This window comes from Mauremys reevesii, linkage group 9 (genome assembly GCF_016161935.1).
Source record: "Mauremys reevesii isolate NIE-2019 linkage group 9, ASM1616193v1, whole genome shotgun sequence".
Taxonomy (NCBI): Eukaryota; Metazoa; Chordata; order Testudines; family Geoemydidae; genus Mauremys; species Mauremys reevesii.
Window position 1 is genome coordinate 31,977,154 of NC_052631.1, and position 22,467 is coordinate 31,999,620.

The 22,467-nt window shown below is 45.4% G+C and overlaps 1 protein-coding gene across 6 annotated transcripts in view; it reads right to left on the bottom strand.

Moving 5' to 3' along the window:
- The window catches only part of RASA2 (RAS p21 protein activator 2), a 193,238-nt gene that overhangs the window by 10,001 nt on the left and 160,770 nt on the right, over positions 1 to 22,467 (bottom strand). For all 6 annotated transcript variants that reach the window (XM_039487410.1, XM_039487409.1, XM_039487415.1 and 3 more), the window contains 6 exons: positions 21,946 to 22,020; positions 21,001 to 21,124; positions 16,830 to 16,936; positions 13,900 to 13,986; positions 13,734 to 13,811; positions 6,758 to 6,831 (listed from right to left, as the gene is read on the bottom strand). In XM_039487410.1, the coding sequence (XP_039343344.1) occupies positions 6,758 to 6,831; positions 13,734 to 13,811; positions 13,900 to 13,986; positions 16,830 to 16,936; positions 21,001 to 21,124; positions 21,946 to 22,020 (545 nt within the window). The remainder of the gene's footprint in view (positions 1 to 6,757; positions 6,832 to 13,733; positions 13,812 to 13,899; positions 13,987 to 16,829; positions 16,937 to 21,000; positions 21,125 to 21,945; positions 22,021 to 22,467) is intronic.

Genomic DNA, 22,467 nt, shown 5'->3' on the forward strand with positions numbered 1-22,467 from the left:
ACAGAGGATCACGTGGCAGCTCTACACATGACCTGGATAGGGACGTGAGCTACATAGGCGGCTGATGAGGCCTGAGCTCTCATAGAATGCACCCTAACAATAGGTGGCAGGGGAACCCCTGACAGGTCATAACACGTGTGTATGCACGAGGTGACCCAACTGGAAAGGCGCTGGGTGGAAATTGGTTGTCCCCTCATACGTTTGGCCGATGCAACGAACAGCTGCGAGGATTTCCTGAACGGCTTGGTTTGGTCCAGGTAAAAAGCCAGTGCCCTACGCACATCTAGCTCATGGAGGCGGTGTTCCTAGTTGGAGGAATGGGGCTTAGGACAGAGTACCGGTAGGGAAGTGTCCTGATCCATAGGGAAGGCGGAGACCATCTTCAGGAGAAATGCGGGGTGTGGACGAAGCTGGACCTTATCCTTGTAGAAGACTGTATACAGGGGTTCCAAGGTAAAGGCCCTACGCTCCAAGACACGTCGGGCTGATGTGATAGCAACAAGGAATACTACCTTCCATGACAGCTGAGACCAGGAACATGTGGCCAAGGGTTCAAAAGGAGGACCCTAGGATAACACTAGGTTTAGATCCCACTGCGGAATGGGGGGGCCTAGCGTACGAGAATGAATGGTCCAGGCCCTTTAGAAAGCGGGAGGTCATATTATGGGAAAAGACCAATTGGCCCTGTACCAGCGGGTGGAAGGCCGACATGGCCGCCAAATGCACCCTAACGGAGGCGGGCGCTAGCCCTTGGGTCTTAAGGGACAGCAGGTAATCGAGAATGAGTTGGAGCAATGTGGACGAAGGGGAGGTTCCCCACTCCCCACCCACCTAGAGAATCTGGACTATTTGGCCAGGTATGTCCGCCGTGTGGACGGCTTTCTGCTTTCCAACAGAACTCGTTTGACGTCCTCTGAACACTCCCCCCCACCCACAATCTAACCACAGAGCATCCATGCTGTCGGGTGAAGCGCGGCCAGGTTGGGATAGAGGAGGTATCCCCCTTCCTGGGAGAAGAGATCCGGGTGAAGCAGCAGCCTCCGCGGGGGAGCCACTAAGAGTTGCAGGAGGGCCCTGTACCAGTGTTGACGGGCCCAATCTGGGGCTATGAGGATGACCTGCGTCCTGTCCGCTTTTACTTTTTGCAGGACCTTGCCTATCAGAGGGAAAGGTGGGCAGGCATAGAGAAGCTGGCCCGACCACTGCAGGAGGAAGGCGTCCGAGATTGCCCCCCTCCTCACCCCTTCCCCTGGAGAAGAACTGGCGGCAGCGTTGGTTCTGGTCGGTTGCAAAGAGGTCAACCTCCCAGTGGAGCGATCACTCGTACTGGTGGGAAAAAACCCTGCTGAGGTGACCCGCTCGCACATTGCGGACGCCGGGTAGGTGGAAGGCTCGCAGGGAGATATCGTGGGCTATACAGAACTCCCATAAGCTCAGGTCTTTCAGGCATAGGGCCGAGGAGTGCGTTCTCCCTTGCCTGTTGATAGAATACATCGCAGTGGTATTTTCTGTGAGGACTCTGACCACCTTCCCGTGAAGGTGCATGCTGAAAGCTACACACGCCAACCGTATTGCCCTGAGCTCCCTGATGTTTATGTGTAGGGACAATTCCAAGGCCGACCATCTCCCTGGGGTTTGAATGCTCCCTATATGGGCTCCCCAGCCCACATCTGAGACATCTGACACCAGTCTAGTGAGGGGGAGATTTCTCAGAAGGCGACCCCTTGCAGCATGTTGCGCGGGACTGACCATCATTGTAGGACAGCAACTACCTGGGGCGGTAGTGTGATAACCTTGTCCAGCCCGTCCCAGGCCTGGGAATACTGGGAGGCCAGCCAGAGCTGGAGGAGCTTCATTCTGAGCCTGGCATGGTGGACCATGTACGTGCATGCCGCCATGTGACCAAGAATCTGAAGGTACGCACTTGCTGTCGTCACGGGGAAGGGTGTGACTGAGGCAATGAGACCTTTGAGGGTCTCGAACCTGTCCGGAGGAAGAGAGGCTGTGGCCTCTAATGAGTCCAGTACTGCCCCTATGAATTCTATGCGCTGAACTGGAATTAACGTAGATTTGGTCTCGTTCACCACTAGGCCGAGATCCGCGCATGTGGACAGGAGAAGTTCCACATGGGCCTGCATCTGGGACTGGGAGTTGCCCCTGAGAAGCCAATTGTCCAGGTATGGGAAGATCTGCACCCCTTTCCTCCGGAGGTAGGCCACTACTACCGCCATACATTTGGTGAAAACCCTGGGGGCCATGGAAAGGCCAAAACGGGAGGACCATGAACTGGTACTGGTCCCCCCGCCACCAGGAAATCGGAGGAAGTGCCGATGTCCCTCGAACATATGGATATGGAAATACGTGTCCTGGAGGTCCAGGGCCGTGTACCAATCCTCCAGGTCCAAGGAGGGATTGATAGAGGCCAGAGATACCATGTGGATCTTGCAGCGGACCACAAAACTGTTGAGATCCTGTAGGTCTAGGATGGGTCTGAGCCCGCCTCTCGCCTTCGGGATCAGGAAATACCGGGAGTAGAGGTCCTTGCCATGGAATTCTACCGGTACCCTTTCCACCGCCCCCAGGTGGAGCTGGCGTGCCACCTCCTGGGTCTAGGAGACAGCCATGCTCCAGGTCCCCGAGGCGGGGAGTGGTGGTGGGTGAGGTGAACTGCAACATGTAGCCCTTGGAGATGGTGTTGGAGGACCCACTGGTCCGACGTTATACGGGACCACTCCACTCGGAAGGCAGATAAACAGTTGCAGAACACAAACATCAGTAACTGGGGGGCCTCTTTCCCTGCCTTTTGCTCTTCGAGGGGCCTGGCTGCGGGGCCGAGCGGGACTGACGTTGGGACCGATGCCTCTGTTCCCTCAGTCTCTTAGGTGAAGGGTCATATCTGCTCCTAGCAGGAGGAGCCGAAGTTTGCGGCCTGGGCTTGTCCTTCGCCGGAGGTTTGCAGGGTGGTGCGGGAATCCATCATCCCATGTAGGCGGACATCTGTTTGGTCTGCAAACAACACTTTCTTGTCAAAGGGAAGGTCCTGCACCAGGGACTGGGACTCCGGACAGGAGGAGCCAGGATGCCCTGCGCATGGATATGGCGGAGGCCATCGAGTGGTCTGCTGTGTCGGCCGCATCCGACGCCACCTGGAAGGCTGCTTTTGCCGCTGCCGCTCCTTCCTCTACCAGAGCCCTGAACTCCTTTTTGTCCCGCTCCGGGAGGAGAGGTTCAAATTTTGGTAGGGACCCCCATAAGTTGAAGTCATACAGACTCAGTAGGGCTTGATGGTTGGCCACCCTGAGGAATAAACTTTCCTGCCAAACATATCCAGTCTCCTGGTATTCTTATCTTTGGGGGTGGGTGCGGGCAAACCGTGTCGTTCCCGATGGTTTTCTGATTCCACCACCAGGGAGTTAGGTGTCGGGTGGGAATACAAGTACTCGTGATCCTTAGCTAGCATGAAGTATTTCCTCTCTGCTTTCTTGGAGATGGGGACCAAGGAAGCCAGGGTTTGCCACAGGGTAGTCGAGATGTTGGCTACTTCCTGGTGGAGAGGCAAGGCCACACGGCCCGGTGCCAAGGATGAAAGTATGTTAAAAAGAGTCAGACGGCTCCTCCATCTCCTCAGCCCGGAGCTGAAGATTGGACACCACCCACTTAAGCAGCTCTTGGTGTGCCTTGAAGTCCTCCTGTGGGATGGGCGGCGGTGCCGCTATGGCATCCTCTGGTGCCGGTGAGGGGACCGGTATGGAGCCGAGGGCGTCGGGTGGTACCGGTGGGTCAATTCCTAGGTCAGAGTCTGGGTGCGGTGCTGTCGGCTCGAGATCCATTGACTTTTCCCTCTGCCGAGGAGGGGAGGCCAAAGCAGCCCGGGACGCTCCGGCCATCGAGCAAGATTTCGCCTAGGCAGACATCTGCAGCCACGGTGCCCATTGACACCACTGCCCTTGCCATGGTGCCCCGTGCCACTGACCAACTTGGGGGCCGGGCAGCGCGTTTTGTTCCAGCTGAGCCGCACGACTTGGTGACGGGTGGCTGGGTGCCGATGCTGAGGTCACCGTTGATCGTACGGTACCACAGAAGCGGAGAAAGTGGCGGTGTCTGCGACTGTGCCTTCTACGTGACCGGGACCTCAACATCGAGGATCAGTACCCATCCGATGTGTGGCTCCTGTACTCACCCCGGCGGCCGGAGTTACGATGTGCTGGTGAACCGTGAGGGGAGTCCCGAGTGCAATGCTTGGCAGCGCGGGAACTCGAGTTGGAATGTCGACAGCACTGGGATTGGCTACAGTAGCTGTGACATGAGGAAGCACGTCGGCAGCACTTATCCCGGTGCCTGTGTCCCTGGTAGTGAGGTGTGGAGGAGTCCCAAGGCTCCCGTGCGGGCGGTGAGCCGGTCAGCCTGAGTGGAGTAGAGGGCTGGCACGAGCTGCAGAAGGACTGCGTCGAGCGAGGCAGTGAGCAGGCCTCAGAGTGGGGTCTGTGCCGTATCAGGGAGGTCTGTTGTACTCCCAGTGGTGGCTTGCCTCGAGACCGGGGGTACCAGCAGGGTTAAGATGTCACATGCGGCCTCTGGTGTCGACGGCATCCTCACCGCAGGGGAGGCACGCGCAGATGGGACCGGGCTGCTCCGCTCAACGCGAGTCGGAGGCCTGGGTCCCCAGGGGGATTGCAGGCTGCCCAGCTTGGGCCCAGCCTCACCCCTTTCCTTCTCTCGGCACAGCTGAGTGTTCCCCTGCTTCTTGGAGGGGAAGCAGTGCTGGCTAGTGGAGGGAACTTCACTCTGCACCAAAGGACGTGGTGCCAGGCAGGTGATGGGGCCAGTGCTGATTCCATCAGGAGAGCGCGAAACCTGACATCCCTCTCCTCCTTAGTCTGCGGCTTGAATGATCTACAGATCCTGCAGCGCTCACTTACGTGAGTTTCGCCCAAGCAGCAGAGACACTGAGCGTGAGGGTCACTTCTTGGCATAGATCTGCGACAGGAGTTGCATGACTTGAAGTCTGGGGCACGGGGCATGCCCACTCAATTAACTTGAAAAAATATTCAGCTAATGGAATAACTGTACTAGGGCTAACTAGAGAAAGCTGCATCAAAGCTGGAGCATGAAGTTGCGACTACCTTCACTGGCGGCAAGAAGGAACTAAGGGTGGGGGGAGGGGGGATGCGCAGCTCCCCTTATAGCACGACAGAGGTGCCACTCTAGAGGTTGCAGCGATGCTCCCCCCATATGAGTACTGCTAAGGGAAAAACTTCTGGCACCAGTGCATGTGGCAAGCACGCACACCTACTGTGGAATACACATGAGCAATCACGCGAAGAAGACATCTAGGTTTAAAGATGCCTTTGGTTCACAAAATAGATCTTGAGACTGCCCCTCTTATAGTATCATGAGGTAGCCGTGTTAGTCTGTATCCACAAAAACAACAAGGAGTCCGGTGGCACCTTAAAGACTAACAGATTTACTTGGGCATAAGCTTTTGTGGGTAAAAAAACCTCACTTCTTCCTTTCTTATAGTGACTCAGTCAAGAGGTTCTTTAGCAGGTAAGAACTTTGATGGGATCTCGATTGTCTAGTGCTCATCTGTTTGAAGCACCAACCCAGGACAGTGGCCTCTTGCATACCTCTGGAGACCGGCATTGTACCAAAATGGTGATGTGTATCCAATTACAAGATTCTCTCTCTTCTCCACCTTTCTCAGAGGATATAGCTTTGTCCAGCTTAGCAAACAGGTGCAGCTGAACTGATGTTCAACAGCAAATGCAGACCAGAACAAATTGCATTCACTGCTTCAGCTGCACCCTTTGCTGACACCTATTTTCAGCAATTGGTAAACTCCCTAGCATTGAAAAGGCTTGTGAATCAGCATGTTTAGTGACTTGTCTGTTGTAGCTGTCCTTTTCCTCATTTCTATTCAGTATATTTTGGCAACAAGCATTGTTCTCTCCCATGTTTTGGCAGGGTAAAAAGTAAGTTTGGCAATTTAACTCTCAGACTGAGGAAGAAGCATGTGCCAGAAGCTACTGTTCTGCAGAGGATGATTCCGTTGCTAAAAATCTGCTTCCCAGATATAAACTAAATCTTTTTTTTTTTTAACCCAGGAACAGCTCGTAAATGGATTAACTCAAGCGAGTTGATGGGCAAACAAAACTTATTTTTACTTTACCATTAGCCACCTCTGCCCCACATGTTTTTCAAATATTCCATGATTCATTAAGAATGAAACTTTCATATGCTCTCTAATTATGGGAAGGATTTTTCTGCTTTGGTATATTTGGTCTCAGAGCTCAAGAGGCAGAGCACGTGAAGTCATTCTAATAGCAGGTTATAGGATTCTGAAATACATTTTAACATTTATTAAATCTGCCACTGAGAGGCATGGATTACATTCTATCAGAAATACAGAGAGACTGAAAATATTAAGAAATAAGATCAGCTTCCTAAAATACATTAAGGGAAATTATAAAAATTCCACAAGAACTGTTAACTAATTCTACAAACTACATATCACTGATGTATATCTAATGAAGTATTTTCACAAAATTTCATAAATATAATCAACGCAACATGTAAACAAATGTTTTCTAATTATAGCTCATTTTATGAAGTAATTTGCTGTAATTAAATAGGGGTAAAATTCATACAGATTCTCCATGTATAAATAATACAAAATGGACACGCATAATGTCCTTGCTTTGGTATTATTTCTTTCCTAAACATTTGTATAACGGACAGTACTTTACACTTCAATTACCCTTCTTTTAGATGTACTGGTTCACTCATGCCACTGGGCTCTTTACTTTCAGTAGATGACACTTCATCTAAAAACTAAAGAGAACAAGGAGAATAGGTTATGTTTGGAAAGAAAAAAAAAGTTGCCCAAATCCATAGTGTCTCTCATAAAAACACCATTTCTTGCAGCACACAAATACTTGGGTAAATAGAGTGTAATTAAGGGTAAATTGTATGGAATTCAGTTTTAAAAGGTCAGTAACATGAAAACAATTTATGAAGAGTACAATAGAAATTTCTCAACTACACACAAGATTTCCAAAAGGCTATAGGAGCTGCTGGTTGCTCAGTACTTTTTAAAGTTAAGACACTTAAGTTAGGAGCCTAATTTTAGGCTAATTTTTAACCTCTTGGCCTATGCGTATATGTAATATACAAATATATAAAAAAGTTAAATGGCAAAAAATTTACGTTAAAGTTAAAGTTGACAGGTGCTAGCTTGTGCCTTTCAGAATGTCGAGGTCAGCAAAACTCAAATTTCTGAAAAAGCAGGCAACACAGAGTAAGGTAAACGCCTACGCAATCTTAACTCTGACCCTGGAGCTGGCAATAGCCTCTGGGAATTACCTGCATGCACTCCAGTGGCATTCACTGTTTTAGGTGTAGCTGTACTGAATGGTGGAGGAATAAATTAGAACAGCTGCTTTTCAAATGTTCTGGATAGGACCTGAGTGAAGACACCGTTGAGGTTGCTTGTGATCTTGTGGAGCAAGCTGTCAGCTTGTCTGGTGGAGAATTGCCAGCCAGATCATAAACACCGATACAGGAAGTTATCTAAGATGAAATTCTTTGAGAAGAGACTGGAAGACCATTTCATTTTGTGATATAGCCATGAACAGCAGAGTGGGTCACTGAAACTGTTTGGTGCTATGTAAAATGCCAGTGCTGTCTAATGTCCAATACGTTTAGCAGTTGCGTGCAGTTTTGGGAAAATACAGGTAAGTAAACTGATTGGCTGATGTGAAAATTTGATACTATTTTAGAGAGAAACCTTGGCTGAGGGCATAAGTATACGTTATCTAAAAAGAAGATTGTATATGGTGGTTTGGATGTTAGAGCATGCAGTTCAGTGAGCTTCCTGGCAAAAGTCATAGCTTTGAATACTGTATGCAGGTCTGGTCAGCCAATCTCAAAAAAGATATTAGAATTGGAAAAGGTACTGAGAAGGGCCACTAAAATGATTAAGGGTATGAAACAGCTTCCATATGAGGAGAGATTAAAAAGACTAGGACTTTTCAGATTGGAAAAGAGATGACAAAGGGGGGGATATGATGGAAGTCTATAAAATCTTGACTGGTATGGAGAAAGTGAATAAGGAAATATCTACTCCTTCAGATAACACAAGCAGCAAGGGTCACCCAATGAAATTAATAAGCAGCAGGTTTAAAACAAACAAAAGGAACTATTTCTTCACACAATGCACAGTCAACCTGTGGAACTCTTTGCCAGAGAATGTTGTGAAGGCCAAGATTAAACAGGTTTCAAAAAAGAAGTCGATAAGCTCATGGAGGATAGGTCCATCATTGGCTATTAGCCAGGATGGGTAGGGATGCAAAACCATGCTCTGAAGTGTCCCAAGCCCCTATTTGCCCAATGCTGGGAACAGGTGACAGGGAATGGATCACTTGATGATGACCTGTTCTGTTCATTCCCTTTGAAGCACCTAGCATTGGCCACTGTTGGAAGACAGGACACTAGGCTAGATGGACCATTGGTCTGACCCAGTATGGCCGTTCTTATGTTCTTTGTCAGCAGCGGTGGCCTTTGGGTGTTGCTGTCTGAACTTTCTGTGGCTGCCTGAACAAATAGGGAGATTGGGGCAGGGTGGAAGAACTCTGCTCCCTTAGCTGGGAGAAAGTACTGCTTTTCTGCCCTCTTAGAGATAGGGGCACAAGTGGCTGGTGTTTATTAGAACCGGCAAGAACTGTATGATATGTCCTTGTTGACTGGGAGTGCTATTTGGCTAGACCAGAAAGGCTGTAGAATGTTCAAGAGCTTGTGTTATGAGCCCTGGATCTCCGCTAAGAGGCTCTTCTACTACTCTCAGAAGTAGTTCTTATAACTGTATGTGGTTATCCAGAGAAGTCACATCAGGCAAGGAAGATGAAATACCTTTGGGTCCAGCGGTACTGGTGGATCTGGTTAGTCTTCCTCCTCCACTGTAGGTTCAGCAATCTCCAGTTGGTCCCTGGACAGAGAGGGGTAATGGGATTCCCTATGGGATACACAGACTCTGCATGCCACGTGTACAGGTCCCATGGTCCCCAGTAACGCCAAAATGATTCATCGAAAGAAGGGTGTGGTGGTCCCGAGGGATGAGGTCCACAATTAGATCAATTAGGCTGAAAGGCTGAAAACAGAGGACTCTGCCCAGACTGAACTCCCTTTGTGGAGGGGAAGATGACCCTGGAAGATGAGAAGTGTGGGTCTGGTTCTATCAGTGGTCTCACTGGTACAGGCATTGGGAAGCCATGGCTAGAAGATGGAATGGGAGATGATTTCCCTGGTGAGGGTAGGTCTGAACAACTGGGGGGGGTGGGGCACGGAGGGGGCGGATTGTGGGTATGGGAGGATGACAATGTTTTCTGCGGTGGTGTAGGATTCTGGAAGCTGAGTCTCATCGCCCTGTACCACTGGTGTCTGTGTAAAGGAACTCTTAGTAGTTGGTGGTTCCTCCTGGGGCTGTGGTGGTACTGCTGGTGATGCCCCCTTTGACTGCATTATCATTAGTAATGATGGCTTAGGGTCCTTTGACACTCAGTGTTTTGTTTTGATTGCTACTGAGATCCATGTTGAAGAGGATTGCTCCAATGAGCTTTTTGATCATGGTCATGAAGATCTGCTCAACCTGTAGAGAGGGATTCCTTCTCTAAGATGTAGGAGGGGCTCTGCTCTTATGCTTATGACAGTGCATCTTACTCTCATGAGAAAGGCTAGGTGACAGTGTCCTTTATTCAAGCCATTCCCATGTCTGAGTAAGGCATTGAGCTAGAAGGCGGACTCCTTGATGTCTCAGGTCCACGTACAGGAGGGTTACCACAGGCTGGATTCAACTGAAGCCTCATGGCACGTTCTGTCAGGGGTTTCCAAAGTTAAGAGTTCTCGTGCCTGCCACTTTCAACTACCAAGGAGAGGCAGATACTGTACTTAGCAGAGATATGAGTTTCTCCAAGGCAGCAGAGGCAGCACTGAATGAAGAGGAGTAGGGGCAGGGGCTGCAACCCAGAAGGCTGGACATAATTTAAGTCCTGCATTGAGGGAATTGGAGGATTCCCCGGGGCGGGGAATTTAAACTATTTATCTAACTATGAAAAAACTAACAGGATAAAATTTTTAAATATGTCACAGGCAAGAACGTAGAAGATGATCAGTTCCAGACACTAGAAGAGTCTGATCCAGGCCACGCTGTAAGAAGGAACTGGAGAGGCATGGGTGCACGCTGCCCCTTATACCCTCAGTAACAGAGCATGAGGAGAACATCTACATAGGTGTGGACAAGCAGACACCACTTGCTAGAACTCTCCTGTTTCAGCCTTGGTGGAACACACACATGGGGACCAGAATTCAAAGAACAACTTGAGGTTGCAGTCTACCTAATTTTAATACAGTATTGTACATGTTGCGCCAGTAGCTGGACAGTGGGGTCTTCTTGCCATGGGTGAGGAGAGATATGACAGCAGTCTGTGGATTTAATGATAGGTAATGGGAAAATATAGGTTAGGTGTTGTCTTGCGTGGAAGTATGAAGGGGCTGTAAAAGGATGTAAAGTGGTTAAATTTTATAGGTGTAATATTCTATCAGGGTAGTAGGCTCAGTGTTTGATCATAGGGCAAGCACAGGCAGTAGAGAGAGAGCACGAGTGCATGTGCAATGGGTGTCAGGGCCGGCTTTATGCTGATTCCCCCAATTCCCCGGAATCGGGCCCCGCGCCCGCTCCTAAGGGGGCCCTGCTCCGGGGGTCTTTGGTGGCATTTCAGCGGCAGGTGGTCTGTTCTGGGGGTCTTTGGTGGCATCTCGGCGGCAGAGGGTCCTTCGGTGCTGTGGAAGACCTGGAGCGGATCCCCCCGCCGCCGAGTATTCCAATCGAGCCCCGTGGGTCATAAAGCCAGCCCTGATAGGTGTATTCAGGCATTGCTCAAAGAGAGCAGAGTTAAGGCTGTGTAGGCATTTACCATAACTTTGTACTTTCTGGTTTTCCAGAGTATGAGTCTTGCTGAACTCTATGTTCTGGAGGGGCACAAGCTCTCCCTGGAGCAAGCTTAACTTTGTTCTAAAGTTTTTTGCCTTTTAATTTCCTAGTTTTTTTAAACAGAAAAATGTTTGTTGATAGAGGTTAGTGGTCATTTAGACAGTTGTAGTTCTCATTTAGGTTTGTAACTGATATGCTACTGTGGCTACTTAATAAATCAGAAGACCTAGCTATTATATAGTGCTTTTCATCAGTAGATCTCAAAGACCTACATGTCATTATCTCCATTTTACAGATGGGAAACCAAGGCTCAGAGAGAGATGAAGTGACTTGCCCAAGGTCACTCAGCAGGTCAGTGGCAGAGCTGGGAACAGTCCCAATCTAATGGTCTTTCCACTAGGCCACACAGTTCTATGTGATTCCTAAATTCTCCTCTCCTCCCACCTCTGTATATTTTGCTATAGTGAAATGGGGATAATGGTCATGCTTTGAAAAACAAAAAACCAAACACACCAACCCTTGATAGAACCAGATTTTTCCCAAATCTTTATAGTTCATTCTCAGATTTCCACCCCAGGTGAGTTTCAAACTTCAAAGTTGCTAGAATCTATGAATTTAAGGAAATGCTGTTTTTTCCCCAGCAGGCTGTATCTCGACAACCCCTTGCTCAAATGACCCAACATTTGGATCACTAAGCCACCCTACGCTCCCACAAGGCATAGCAAATGTCAAGACAATCCATCTAAGCAGGCAGATTTTAGAGCACTTAGAGCTGTCATTTAAACAGGAAGGGCTTCCAAACCTTTGCTAGTCCAGAACTGGCGCTCCATTACAATACTGCATGACATTACAGAGAGAATGGAAGGGAGGAGTTCTACACATCCATCAACAGTATAGCAGGCTCAGCAATTAAACAGCCAGTTCATCTCAATGAGATTCTCTGGAGAGAGAATACTTACTGGAGATAAGATACAGCCTGAAACAACGGCTCTGAGGTGTGTGAACTTCCTGTCCCCCATGCTGGAGAGTTTCTGATGTGTGTCAAGCACACCTGCTCTCAGCTCCCACCCCAGTGTCAGCAGTGTGTTCCTGGCACATGCTCTAAGCATGGCTGTTCTAAGCTCACCACCTAGAAGGACAGGGCTTCCCCAGATTGTGATCACATATAGGGGTGGGGAGAGGGGCTCAGACACCCCCAAAAGGCAAGCTCCTCCCAAACCTGGGTCAGATCAAGGCGGGGAGGCCGCCAGAGGCTGAGGAGATCATATGTCTATAGATGGGCTGGGGCTTTCAGATCTTGGCACACATACTGGGAGCAGGGAGGGAGAGCAGCTCAGACACCCCCATCTGTGACTCTCATGGGGGCGGCGGGGCAGACGGCAGGGAAAAGGGAGGGTCACACCCCTCTAGATGGGCTGGGGGAAAACACATACTTGGGAGGGGAACGTGGGCTGACAGGTGCCTCTGGCCCCTATTCTCCCCAGTCTTCTTCCCAGTGTCTCATCCCTCTCCTTCCACTCTCCTTAGTTCCCCATCACCTGATTCCTCCAACCATCTCCCCTTATTCCTACCTACTCTTCTATGCCTTATCACCTCCGCTCCCAGCAAGCATTTGCTTGTGTAGTTTATTCTCCTTCCAAAAAAAATTTAAGCCTCTTCTGACTATTCCGCTGTATTCAGAATACATTTCTCCAAAATAAAAATAAAACACTTTGATAGAGGCAAAATGGAGCAATATGCCTGCTTTTTTTTTTTTTAAACTTCAGATTTTTACCCCAAATTGGATTCAAACTCTCAGTTCCTGGGGTGGAGCTTGGACTCGATGATATATTCTTAGAACCACTCATGACCTGTGGTGTAGATATAGTTTCCCAGATAGATTACACTGTGCATGTGCAGAGAGCCTATTAGGTGCACAAATAGGTGAGTGTGCCTTACCATGCCTAACCGAAGAAGCAACCCCTTTTTGAAATAATGTTTTCAAGTGATTTCCCCCAAAGGACTGTTGTGTGCCAGGCACTTTGATCGGGGAACACTAGAGTATCTGAACCTTGGTTTCCCCCCCTTCCCCAGGGCTTGTATCTCAGTAACCCCTTGGTCAAATAGCCCCATATTTGGATCACTAACCACACCCTGTGCCCACATGGAGGCATACCAAATTTCAAAGCAATCTGATGAAAGCTCAACTGTTCTAAGTGCTCTAACATCAATACAGTTAAAGTTCAGAGCTGCTCTCCATTTAAATATAGCAAAGAGGCAAATATCTACGCATTGAGTAGAGATGTATTTTTATATCTAGTGTTTTCAGTAATAAGACCATTCATAACAAACCTCTGGATGAAGTAATATCAATATAATAGCTTAAGATATACACCCTATTAGACTATATCAATTCAGAGATCATCCAGAGATATTTAAGAAGCTAAGATCTTTAAGCTTAAATTCAGTACAATTTTCATATATAAACATTCTATAATCTACTTATTTTAAATATCTAAATATTTTATATTGTTCAAGCCTCAGCTTAGTCATTTCCAGCCAAGATGGAGAGCTGGATTATAGCTCCAAAAATTTGCTTTGGCAGTTTTTTCACATCTATGGTTTATTAAAAACAGATTGCACATGAGACTATTTGGATTTCTAAAAAAGAGAATTGCAAGGAAACATCTTAAATCATAGGCATTTTATTAAGCCTGGCCTGCTCTCAAAGGCATTAAAAAGAGCCAGATATTGTTTACATAGTAGGTACCTTTTGAACAGCCTCTGTAAACTTTTCTTCTTGAAACGTTTTGAAAAACTCACACATAAATGTCTCCTTGAAACTTGACTAAAAGAGAAGATAAGTGTATAAATTGATGTCTAACAAGAAGATCCATGAAACAAATACATCAGTGTAAGAATGTTAATATACTTACAAGCTTGCTTTTGGACAAACTTCCCCAGCTCCCCAAAGTTTGGATAGTTTTTGATATAAGAGTTAACGTTCTAGAAGTTTGTGCATCCTAAAATAAATAATTTTAGGAAACAAATTGAAGATTCCCTTTACATTTTTAGGCAACTCAATACAAAACCTGGATTTCAAAATAGGGATTTGGCAAAATGGCCATCTTACTTGATTTGTCACACATTATTTCTAGCTAGAAAGTAATGTAAATTCTCATGAGAAAATTTAAACATCTTATATACAGGTTCATGTATTGCTCCCATCACTGTAGTATCTGAATGCCTTCCCGTAGTGCATTAAACTAACAACTTGTCAGGTGTTATTCCTCCCAAAAGAAGAGAACTGTGTGCGTGCACAGTAACATTGTTTTGGTAGGATTTTCTTCTGTATGTTTCAATGTTCATTGATTTTTAGGATTTTTGCGATTTTTTTTTTCTTTTCTCCCCCCAACATACTGGTGGGAAAATGGGTATTCCCCTAGAAATTTTCAACTTTTTGTTGAAAAATTCAAAACCTACAGTTTTTTTTAAAAATCAAAATTTTTCTTTTGGTTTGTGGTAAAAATGGAATTTTCCACAGAAAGCCAAAAAAAGTTTAGCTCAAACCCCAATTTTCTGTTGGAAAAATGGTTTAGGTAGAAAGTTTTCAACCAGCTCTAGTAACAAGCTAACACAGCTTTACAACACTGTTTGGTATTTCTGAGAAAACCTGAAAATCTCAGTCAAATACAACTGTACCCATCTGTGAGAGATGCTATTCATAATTTATCGTTGCTGATAAATGTCAGAAATGGAGAGATTTATGGCTCAATCCCAATTCTTTTTTAAACTTAAAGGCATATTTATATTATATAAACACATGTATACTGTTACAGGCTGCCTGTCTCTTTAAGGGGAGCAAGGCTCAGCCTCGCCTGTGACTGATGAGCAACATCCCCTATGCCTGAAGGAAGAGAGTAGCAGGGGAGGAGGCTTCTGTGTGAAAGAGTCCTGCAGCATGACCCAAACCAGATGGGATCTGATTACAAGTGTCAGGTAGGAAAATAACCAGACCCTCTTGTGCTTGGGTTGGCTCTCCTCCTTCTGCCCAGGTGCTTGGTGCAGCAGCAGCCTGACCTGCTCGGGCCAGCCACCACCACCTCTGTGTTGAGTGTGCTGCAGAGTAAGTCTGCCAAGGAGTCACAGCCCTTCACTTCACACAGCGAAGCAGGGGTGGCAGATAGCAGGAGCAGGGCAAGGGCACACAATTGCCTGCACATGCAGCTGCTGCCGTGCCAACCCCAGGTGCAGAAGGGTAGTGGTGGTGCTGACTCAGGTTCGGTGTTGGGTCAGTTTGGAAAACTACTCAACCCTCTGAGGCTTGGGTCCAGCTAGGTTGAGCAGACCTCTATTGTGGTAGGCCTGGGAAAAGGCCAACCCCAGGCAGATGGAGTGGAGACAGACTATGGCTAAGGATCCACTCAGGGAAGAACCAGACTGGGGAAAGGACTTCAAGGAGAAAGCCCTGGAGATCAGCAGCTCATGTAGGAGCTGGGCCTCCAGGGAGAAAGTCTAGAGGCTCAACACTCTGTGAGGCAGCAGGTAAACGGGTAGCCAAGTTGGGGCAAAAGGCCATTTTTTGTTTCATGTTTTCTTTGGACTAGAGAATTCTACTTTACATAGCCTCCCCAAACATGCCTATTGCTGGGACTAAGAGGGAAACAGAGGTGGCGTCAATGCTGCACCGTGCCACAGTAGCCATCAAGAAGTTGGGTAAGTTGTCACAAAACACACACACTCTTGAATATTTACACGTGATTTTTCTTAATGGCTTGTCACGTGCACAGCACTATTATTTTGTCTTCCAAATAAAAATGTAACCAGTTAGACTATTTACTGATTTCCAGCTTGCACATTTTAACATACGAGTCTAATTGTGGCCTTGGGAAATTGACTTTCTTTGCCCCTTTACAACTCCAAGTATTAATTCTATTGATAGGTCTTTATACCATATGGGATTCATTTACTGTCACTTTGCCTATCTCTGCATAATGTCTTTGGACTAATGGCTAAATTTATTTAAGTGGATTTTTCTTTTGAAAACACCAAGTGCATGGATAATATATGTATGAAATTATTAAATATCAATTAGTCTTGGGGGAGATTTCAAAGAGTTATGTTCTCCTTTATATGTAAGCAGTAATTCAATAGCTTATTCCTATGTTTTGACATTTTCCAATGTAAAATTTAGACTAAATATTTATGTACAAAAATTCAGATGGGTATGTTCCATATTCCAATTATAATATGGTTACCAGATTATATGGATGGAATATATACAATTTTTGCTATTATGTTGAACATCTGGCAACACAGGAGAGTAAAGACCACATGAGTGCATAAATCAGAGCTACCCAATACCATCACAGAAAGCATTTCATCCTGCAACTTCTATTTGAGAGACTAGGGAGAGGAGGGAGATTTTCAAAGGCACAAATGACATTTAGAAGCCTAACTCCATACAGGAATGGGGAAGGAAATCAATGGAACGGAGGTTCATAACTGCCATTTCTTCCTTTGAAAAGAAAAAAAAAGTGTCCCCCTAAGATTTCATCTCCACAAAGAGCAGCACCTTCCTCTACTACACCCCGAAACATATCCTCCATTAAAAGCAGCGCCATCCCATTTAAGAGCTCCCACTATTAATTATTAGCCAATGCCTCCCACAAAGCCACACAGCCATGGTTTCCTTTAGCCAGGTATGAAAGGAAAAGCCCAACCTACAGAAAATGAGTATCCTGATTTTCTTTTTGGAATTGCAGAGTACAGTCAGTGAGAGAAGCTTATCTCTATACATCTTTCTATCTAAAGAGATCTGCAGATTATGAGTAAAAGTGATACAAAAAATTTACAAAAAACTTACTGGATGGTGAGGTCGTAAATGAAAAGTATGAGGTGAGACTACAGCGACAGCAAAGAAACGAAGAAACACAAAGCTGCTCACTGCAGAATACTGTACATGAGGGTCATCTGCAGAGAAAAACCATGAAATGTAACAAACTAAGCTTAACAAGGAAATAGTGAAGACAGTCAAAATAAAAACTGTAGGGAGACAGCATAAATAGGGAAGAGAACTATTTTTCTATAGATCAGAACTAATGAGGCGCATGAAATGAAAAGGTGGCAATGAGCAGAAAATATTCCATTATTGCTAACACCGGCTTAATTCCACCAGGGTTAGCAACAAAGCTGCCACAGATGCTGTCACATACCATATTGATAACACCCTGCTCTGAGCATGTCTAATTTCCAGAGTTAAAAATGCTTGTGGCAGCTGATGACCCATCTACATTAGGGCTAGCCTAGTATATTCAGAGTTCAGGTTAAATTTACCATGTTTGGATTTCTTTTAAGATAACTACATTTGCATAAGACATCCAAACAACCTTAACTCCACCCTGTAATATCACCATATAAACCATGAAGCCATATAATTATGATTAGTATACAAGTTTTCTAGTCTCAGATTAGATAAAACTGATTAAGAGAGAAACTCATTTCTCACTAAGCACCATTTTTTCCTCACCAGTGGGTGGTATCAAGGATGCTTGGTGCCATAACTATTTATTTCCATACCTTAACATGTTTAGATTTAACCTTAACACTACATTTACAAGTTTTGGGGATATTTACAATCTCTCTGATGTTTTTACTGTTTTATGCCTAACAGTGGGACCATGGTCTTCACTGAGGACAGCTTGGTTTCACTGACACTGGGAACAATGTGAGACAGCGGCCATTTTGAAAGTACTATCTTAAACTGAGAGCATCCGTGTCCTCAGAGTCTTTGACAATAGCAGGAGAGAACAGCCAATTTGAAATAAAGCAGTTCTCCATTGAATTCTCTGTAGAATATTTGTCAGCCTCTGCTGAAGAAACAACTTTCAGTTATGAATAATGACACAAACCTCTTTGTTAGGATAAATGGTCTTCACCTGTAGCAATGCATGAGATGTCACTGATTTTTAACTATACAGAAAGTTCCAATAGTCTGTTTTATTCCAGTATTAAGGTCATTTGGACAGAGAGTGATCTGACACAGGGTGTTAAATGTCTTAACAGATGCATTTTTTTTAAAAAGAAAGTTCATTCAAAACCAATTAACCTATTTAAATTCTCAGAAAATTCATTCTGTACTCAAAGAATAAGTACTTTAATTTTTGATAGGATACACGGGATTCTTCATATGTAACCAACTATTTGAATCCCTACATTAACCACAAAATACTCAATACTACCTTAACTATGGAACTGCAGCTGGCACTAATATATGTTGGAGGAGCTGTATTTTACATAGAAGCAAAAGTAAATTTAGCTTCAGCTTTACAGCATGATGTGCTTTTTTATAGCAGTTATTTGACTATTAAAATACTTTCAGTATTGCTTCTGCATTTCTGCAGGTATCTTTTCTGGTGGTCCCTTGAAATTCTTACCCACATGTTGCTACTGTCTTGCAACATTCAGCTCTGCTGCTTTGGTGCATCGAGAAATCAATCAATCAGAGAGAAAGGTAGGGCTGGAAGGGACCTCCAACAGTCATCAAGTCTATCCCCCCATGCTGAAGCAGAACCAAGTGTACCTAGAACATCCCTGACAGATGTTTGTCTAACCTGTTCTTTAAAACCTCCAATGAGTGATATTCCACAAACTCCCTTGGTAACCTATTCCAGTGCTGAACTTATCCTTATAGTTAGAAAGTGCTTTCCTAATATCTAACCTAAATCTCCCTTGCTGCAGATTAAGCCCATTACTGCTTCTCCCACCTTCAGTGGACATGGAGAACAATTGATCACCATCCCTTTATAATAGCCCTTAAGATATCAGAAGACTTATCAGGTCCCTCCCCCTCTCTTAGTTTTCTTTTTTCAAGATTAACATGCCCCGTTTTTTCCTAAACCTTTTATAATTTTTGCTGCTCTTCTTTGAACCCTCTCAAACTTGTCCACATCATTCTAACGCCTGGACACAATACTCAAGCTCAGGTCTCACTGATGCCATGCACAGTGGCACAATTAACTTCCACGTCTTACATACAGCACTCCTGTGACTATACCCCAGAATGACATTAGCCTTTTTCGCAACTACACCACATTGTTGACTCATATTCAATATTTGATCCACTATAACCCCCAGATCCTAAACATAAGAAAGGCCGTACCGGGTCAGACCAAAGGTCCATCTAGCCCAGTATCTGTCTACCGACCAGGGGCGGCTCTACAAATCACGCTGCCCCAAGCAGCGCGGAGCGCTGCGCCGCCCTTCCCCGGTCCCGCGGCGGGTCCCCTCTTCCCGCGGCTCCGGTTGAGCTCCTGCCGGCATGCCTGCGGCAGGTCCACCGGAGCCCGGACCGGCGGACCTGCCGCAGTCATGCCTGCGGGAGCTCAACCGGAGCCGCGGGAAGACGGGACCCGCCGCAGTCATGTCTGCGGCAGGTCCGCTCGTTCCGGGCTCCGGTGGAGCTGCCGCAGGCATGACGGCGGGAGCTCAACCGGAGCCAAATGCCGCCCCCCCGGGAAACGGACGCCCCAAGCGCCTGCTTGGTGCGCTGGGGTCTAGAGCCGCCCCTGCTACCGACAGTGGCCAATGACAGGTGCCCCTGAGGGAGTGAACCTAACAGGCAATGATCAAGTGATCTCTCTCCTGCCATCCATCTCCATCCTCTGACGAACAGAGGCTAGGGACACCATTCTTACCCATCCTGGCTAATAGCCATTTATGGACTTAGCCACCATGAATTTATCCAGTCCCCTTTTAAACATTGTTATAGTCCTAGCCTTCACAACCTCCTCAGGTAAGGAGTTCCACAAGTTGACTGTGCGCTGCGTGAAGAAGAACTTCCTTTTATTTGTTTTAAGCCTGCTGCCCATTCATTTCATTTGATGACCCCTAGTTCTTGTATTATGGGAATAAGTAAATAACTTTTCCTTATCCACTTTCTCAACATCACTCATGATTTTATATACCTCTATCATGTCCCCCCTTAGTCTTCTCTTTTCCAAGCTGAAGAGTCCTAGCCTCTTTAATCTTTCCTCATATGGGACCCTCTCTAAACCCCTAATCATTTTAGTTGCTCTTTTCTGAACCTTTTCTAGTGCTAGAATATCTTTTTTGAGGTGAGGAGACCACATCTGTACACAGTATTCGAGATGTGGGCGTACCATGGATTTATATAAGGGCAATAATATATTCTCAATCTTATTCTCTATCCCCTTTTTAATGATTCCTAACATCCTGTTTGCTTTTTTGACCGCCTCTGCACACTGCGTGGACATCTTCAGAGAACTATCCACGATAACTCCAAGATCTTTTTCCTGACTCGTTGTAGCTAAATTAGCCCCCATCATGTTGTATGTATAGTTGGGGTTATTTTTTCCAATGTGCATTACTTTACATTTATCCACATTAAATTTCATTTGCCATTTTGTTGCCCAATCACTTAGTTTTGTGAGATCTTTTTGAAGTTCTTCACAATCTGCTTTGGTCTTAACTATCTTGAGTAGTTTAGTATCATCTGCAAACTTTGCCACCTCACTGTTTACCCCTTTCTCCAGATCATTTATGAATAAATTGAATAGGATTGGTCCTAGGACTGACCCTTGGGGAACACCACTAGTTACCCCTCTCCATTCTGAGAATTTACCATTAATTCCTACCCTTTGTTCCCTGTCCTTTAACCAGTTCTCAATCCATGAAAGGACCTTTCCTTTTATCCCATGACAGCTTAATTTACGTAAGAGCCTTTGGTGAGGGAGTACCTTTTCAGCAGTACTGCTGCCTACCCAGTTAAAGCCCTTGCTGCTGTCCAGTATTGTTTTATTACAATATGCCAGGCAGAGAATGTTCGGTTACCAGGTTAACAAAATACACTACACAGTCTAGGAAAAGCAAGAGCTGTTTACAAAACCACTAGAGAGAATAAATGTCAATTTAAAATATTTCACTCTTGGTAAACAGCATGTGGAGATCACAAAAGATGCTTAAATGAAAAAAGCCTGTGTCAATTTCTAATGAAGAGTTTTTTTAAACACACTTACTTGGAAATCTTTTGGCAGCCAGGTGTCTCAAAGAGTAGAACACATCACACATTAAGGTAGGGCAACTTATACTTGACTGTACAATTGTATTGAATACTTTATCGACATAGTAACGTAGATTTTCCTAAAAGGATAAAAAACAGGTATATTCTTTCAAAATGTTAATGTTTCTGTTAAATATAACAGAGCACTTTTTTATTCCTACAGACAGCATGGTACATGAGACACATTGTCCATTCATAAATACAGGTGACCTCTTCAACTACGTAATTCTAGTATACAACAGGTTGTTACTGTTAAGAGGTAATTTGGTAATCCTCACTGAATTTCAGAATTAGAAGGCCATTGGAAAGTGCACTGCTGGTTTCTTGCAATACAGGACAAGAATATATAATGCAAGCACACATTGAACTGCCTTTCAGCAATACAGAGGCCTGATGCCAAGATGGATAACTTCCCAACAGTCCTCGCCATAGAGTTATTTAATTCTTTGCTGATGCAATTGCCTTCAGCGGATTTCACCAAGTGGTATGGCTTAATTGTAACACTGGCAAGTGAAGAGTTCATTGAATGAAGCTTTAAGCAAAGTTTACAGCAGAAGCAGTCAATATATCATCTGCTGTACTAAAAATAATTCAGATGGGGGAAGGTCAGTAATCAGTACGCATGTGAAACTTGAAAGAAAGGTAATGGTTGAAATGGAGAGCAACCAATAGGGGGTCCTCTGCTGATGCCACAAACAAAAAAATACAAGACAATACACTTTAGTACTAGTAACAGTGCAGAAACAAGGTCACAAGGGAATAATACCAATACCAGAAACAGAGCATGTTACAGCTTTGCTAGTGCTAAAACGAAACTGATCTTTTATACAGCTGTATCAAACTTAGATACGAATTAGGAAAGTCATTAGGGTGGAAACAAAAAATAAATTAGGACACTTACCTTGTGAACTTCTACATTATCACCTTCTTTTAATTTGATGGGATCAATTTCACAGGGTTTAGGGGACTCGCATATCTGAAACAATACAAATTAAAGCCTTTTGGTTAATTTTTTAAGTGACAAAAAGCACAAAGATTAACCTGTTTACTATACCAATTTTTCCAACATATTCAGATATGAAATAAATCAGCTAAAAAAACAAGTCCTAGACCTGAAGGGCAAAATAGTAAATAGTGTCTCCATGTTCCAGAAGGAGGGGGCAGCATGCAAGGAGCCTACCCCATTCTCGTGCATCTATACAAGGGCCTGTCACTGTGCTTTTAGGGCAAAGGACTACTCTGCCATGATGGACCTCCCTATCCCGCGGTGCCCACCATTAGAATCACTGAACCTGGTTAGAGGGTTGTGCAACAACCATTGCTCTTATTCTGTTCTTGCTGAAATTCTGACTGCCTGGCAGAATGTCTCAAGGAGTGTCTGTGGGGTGTGAAACAATAGCCTTGGACAAGCAACTTCGCTCAT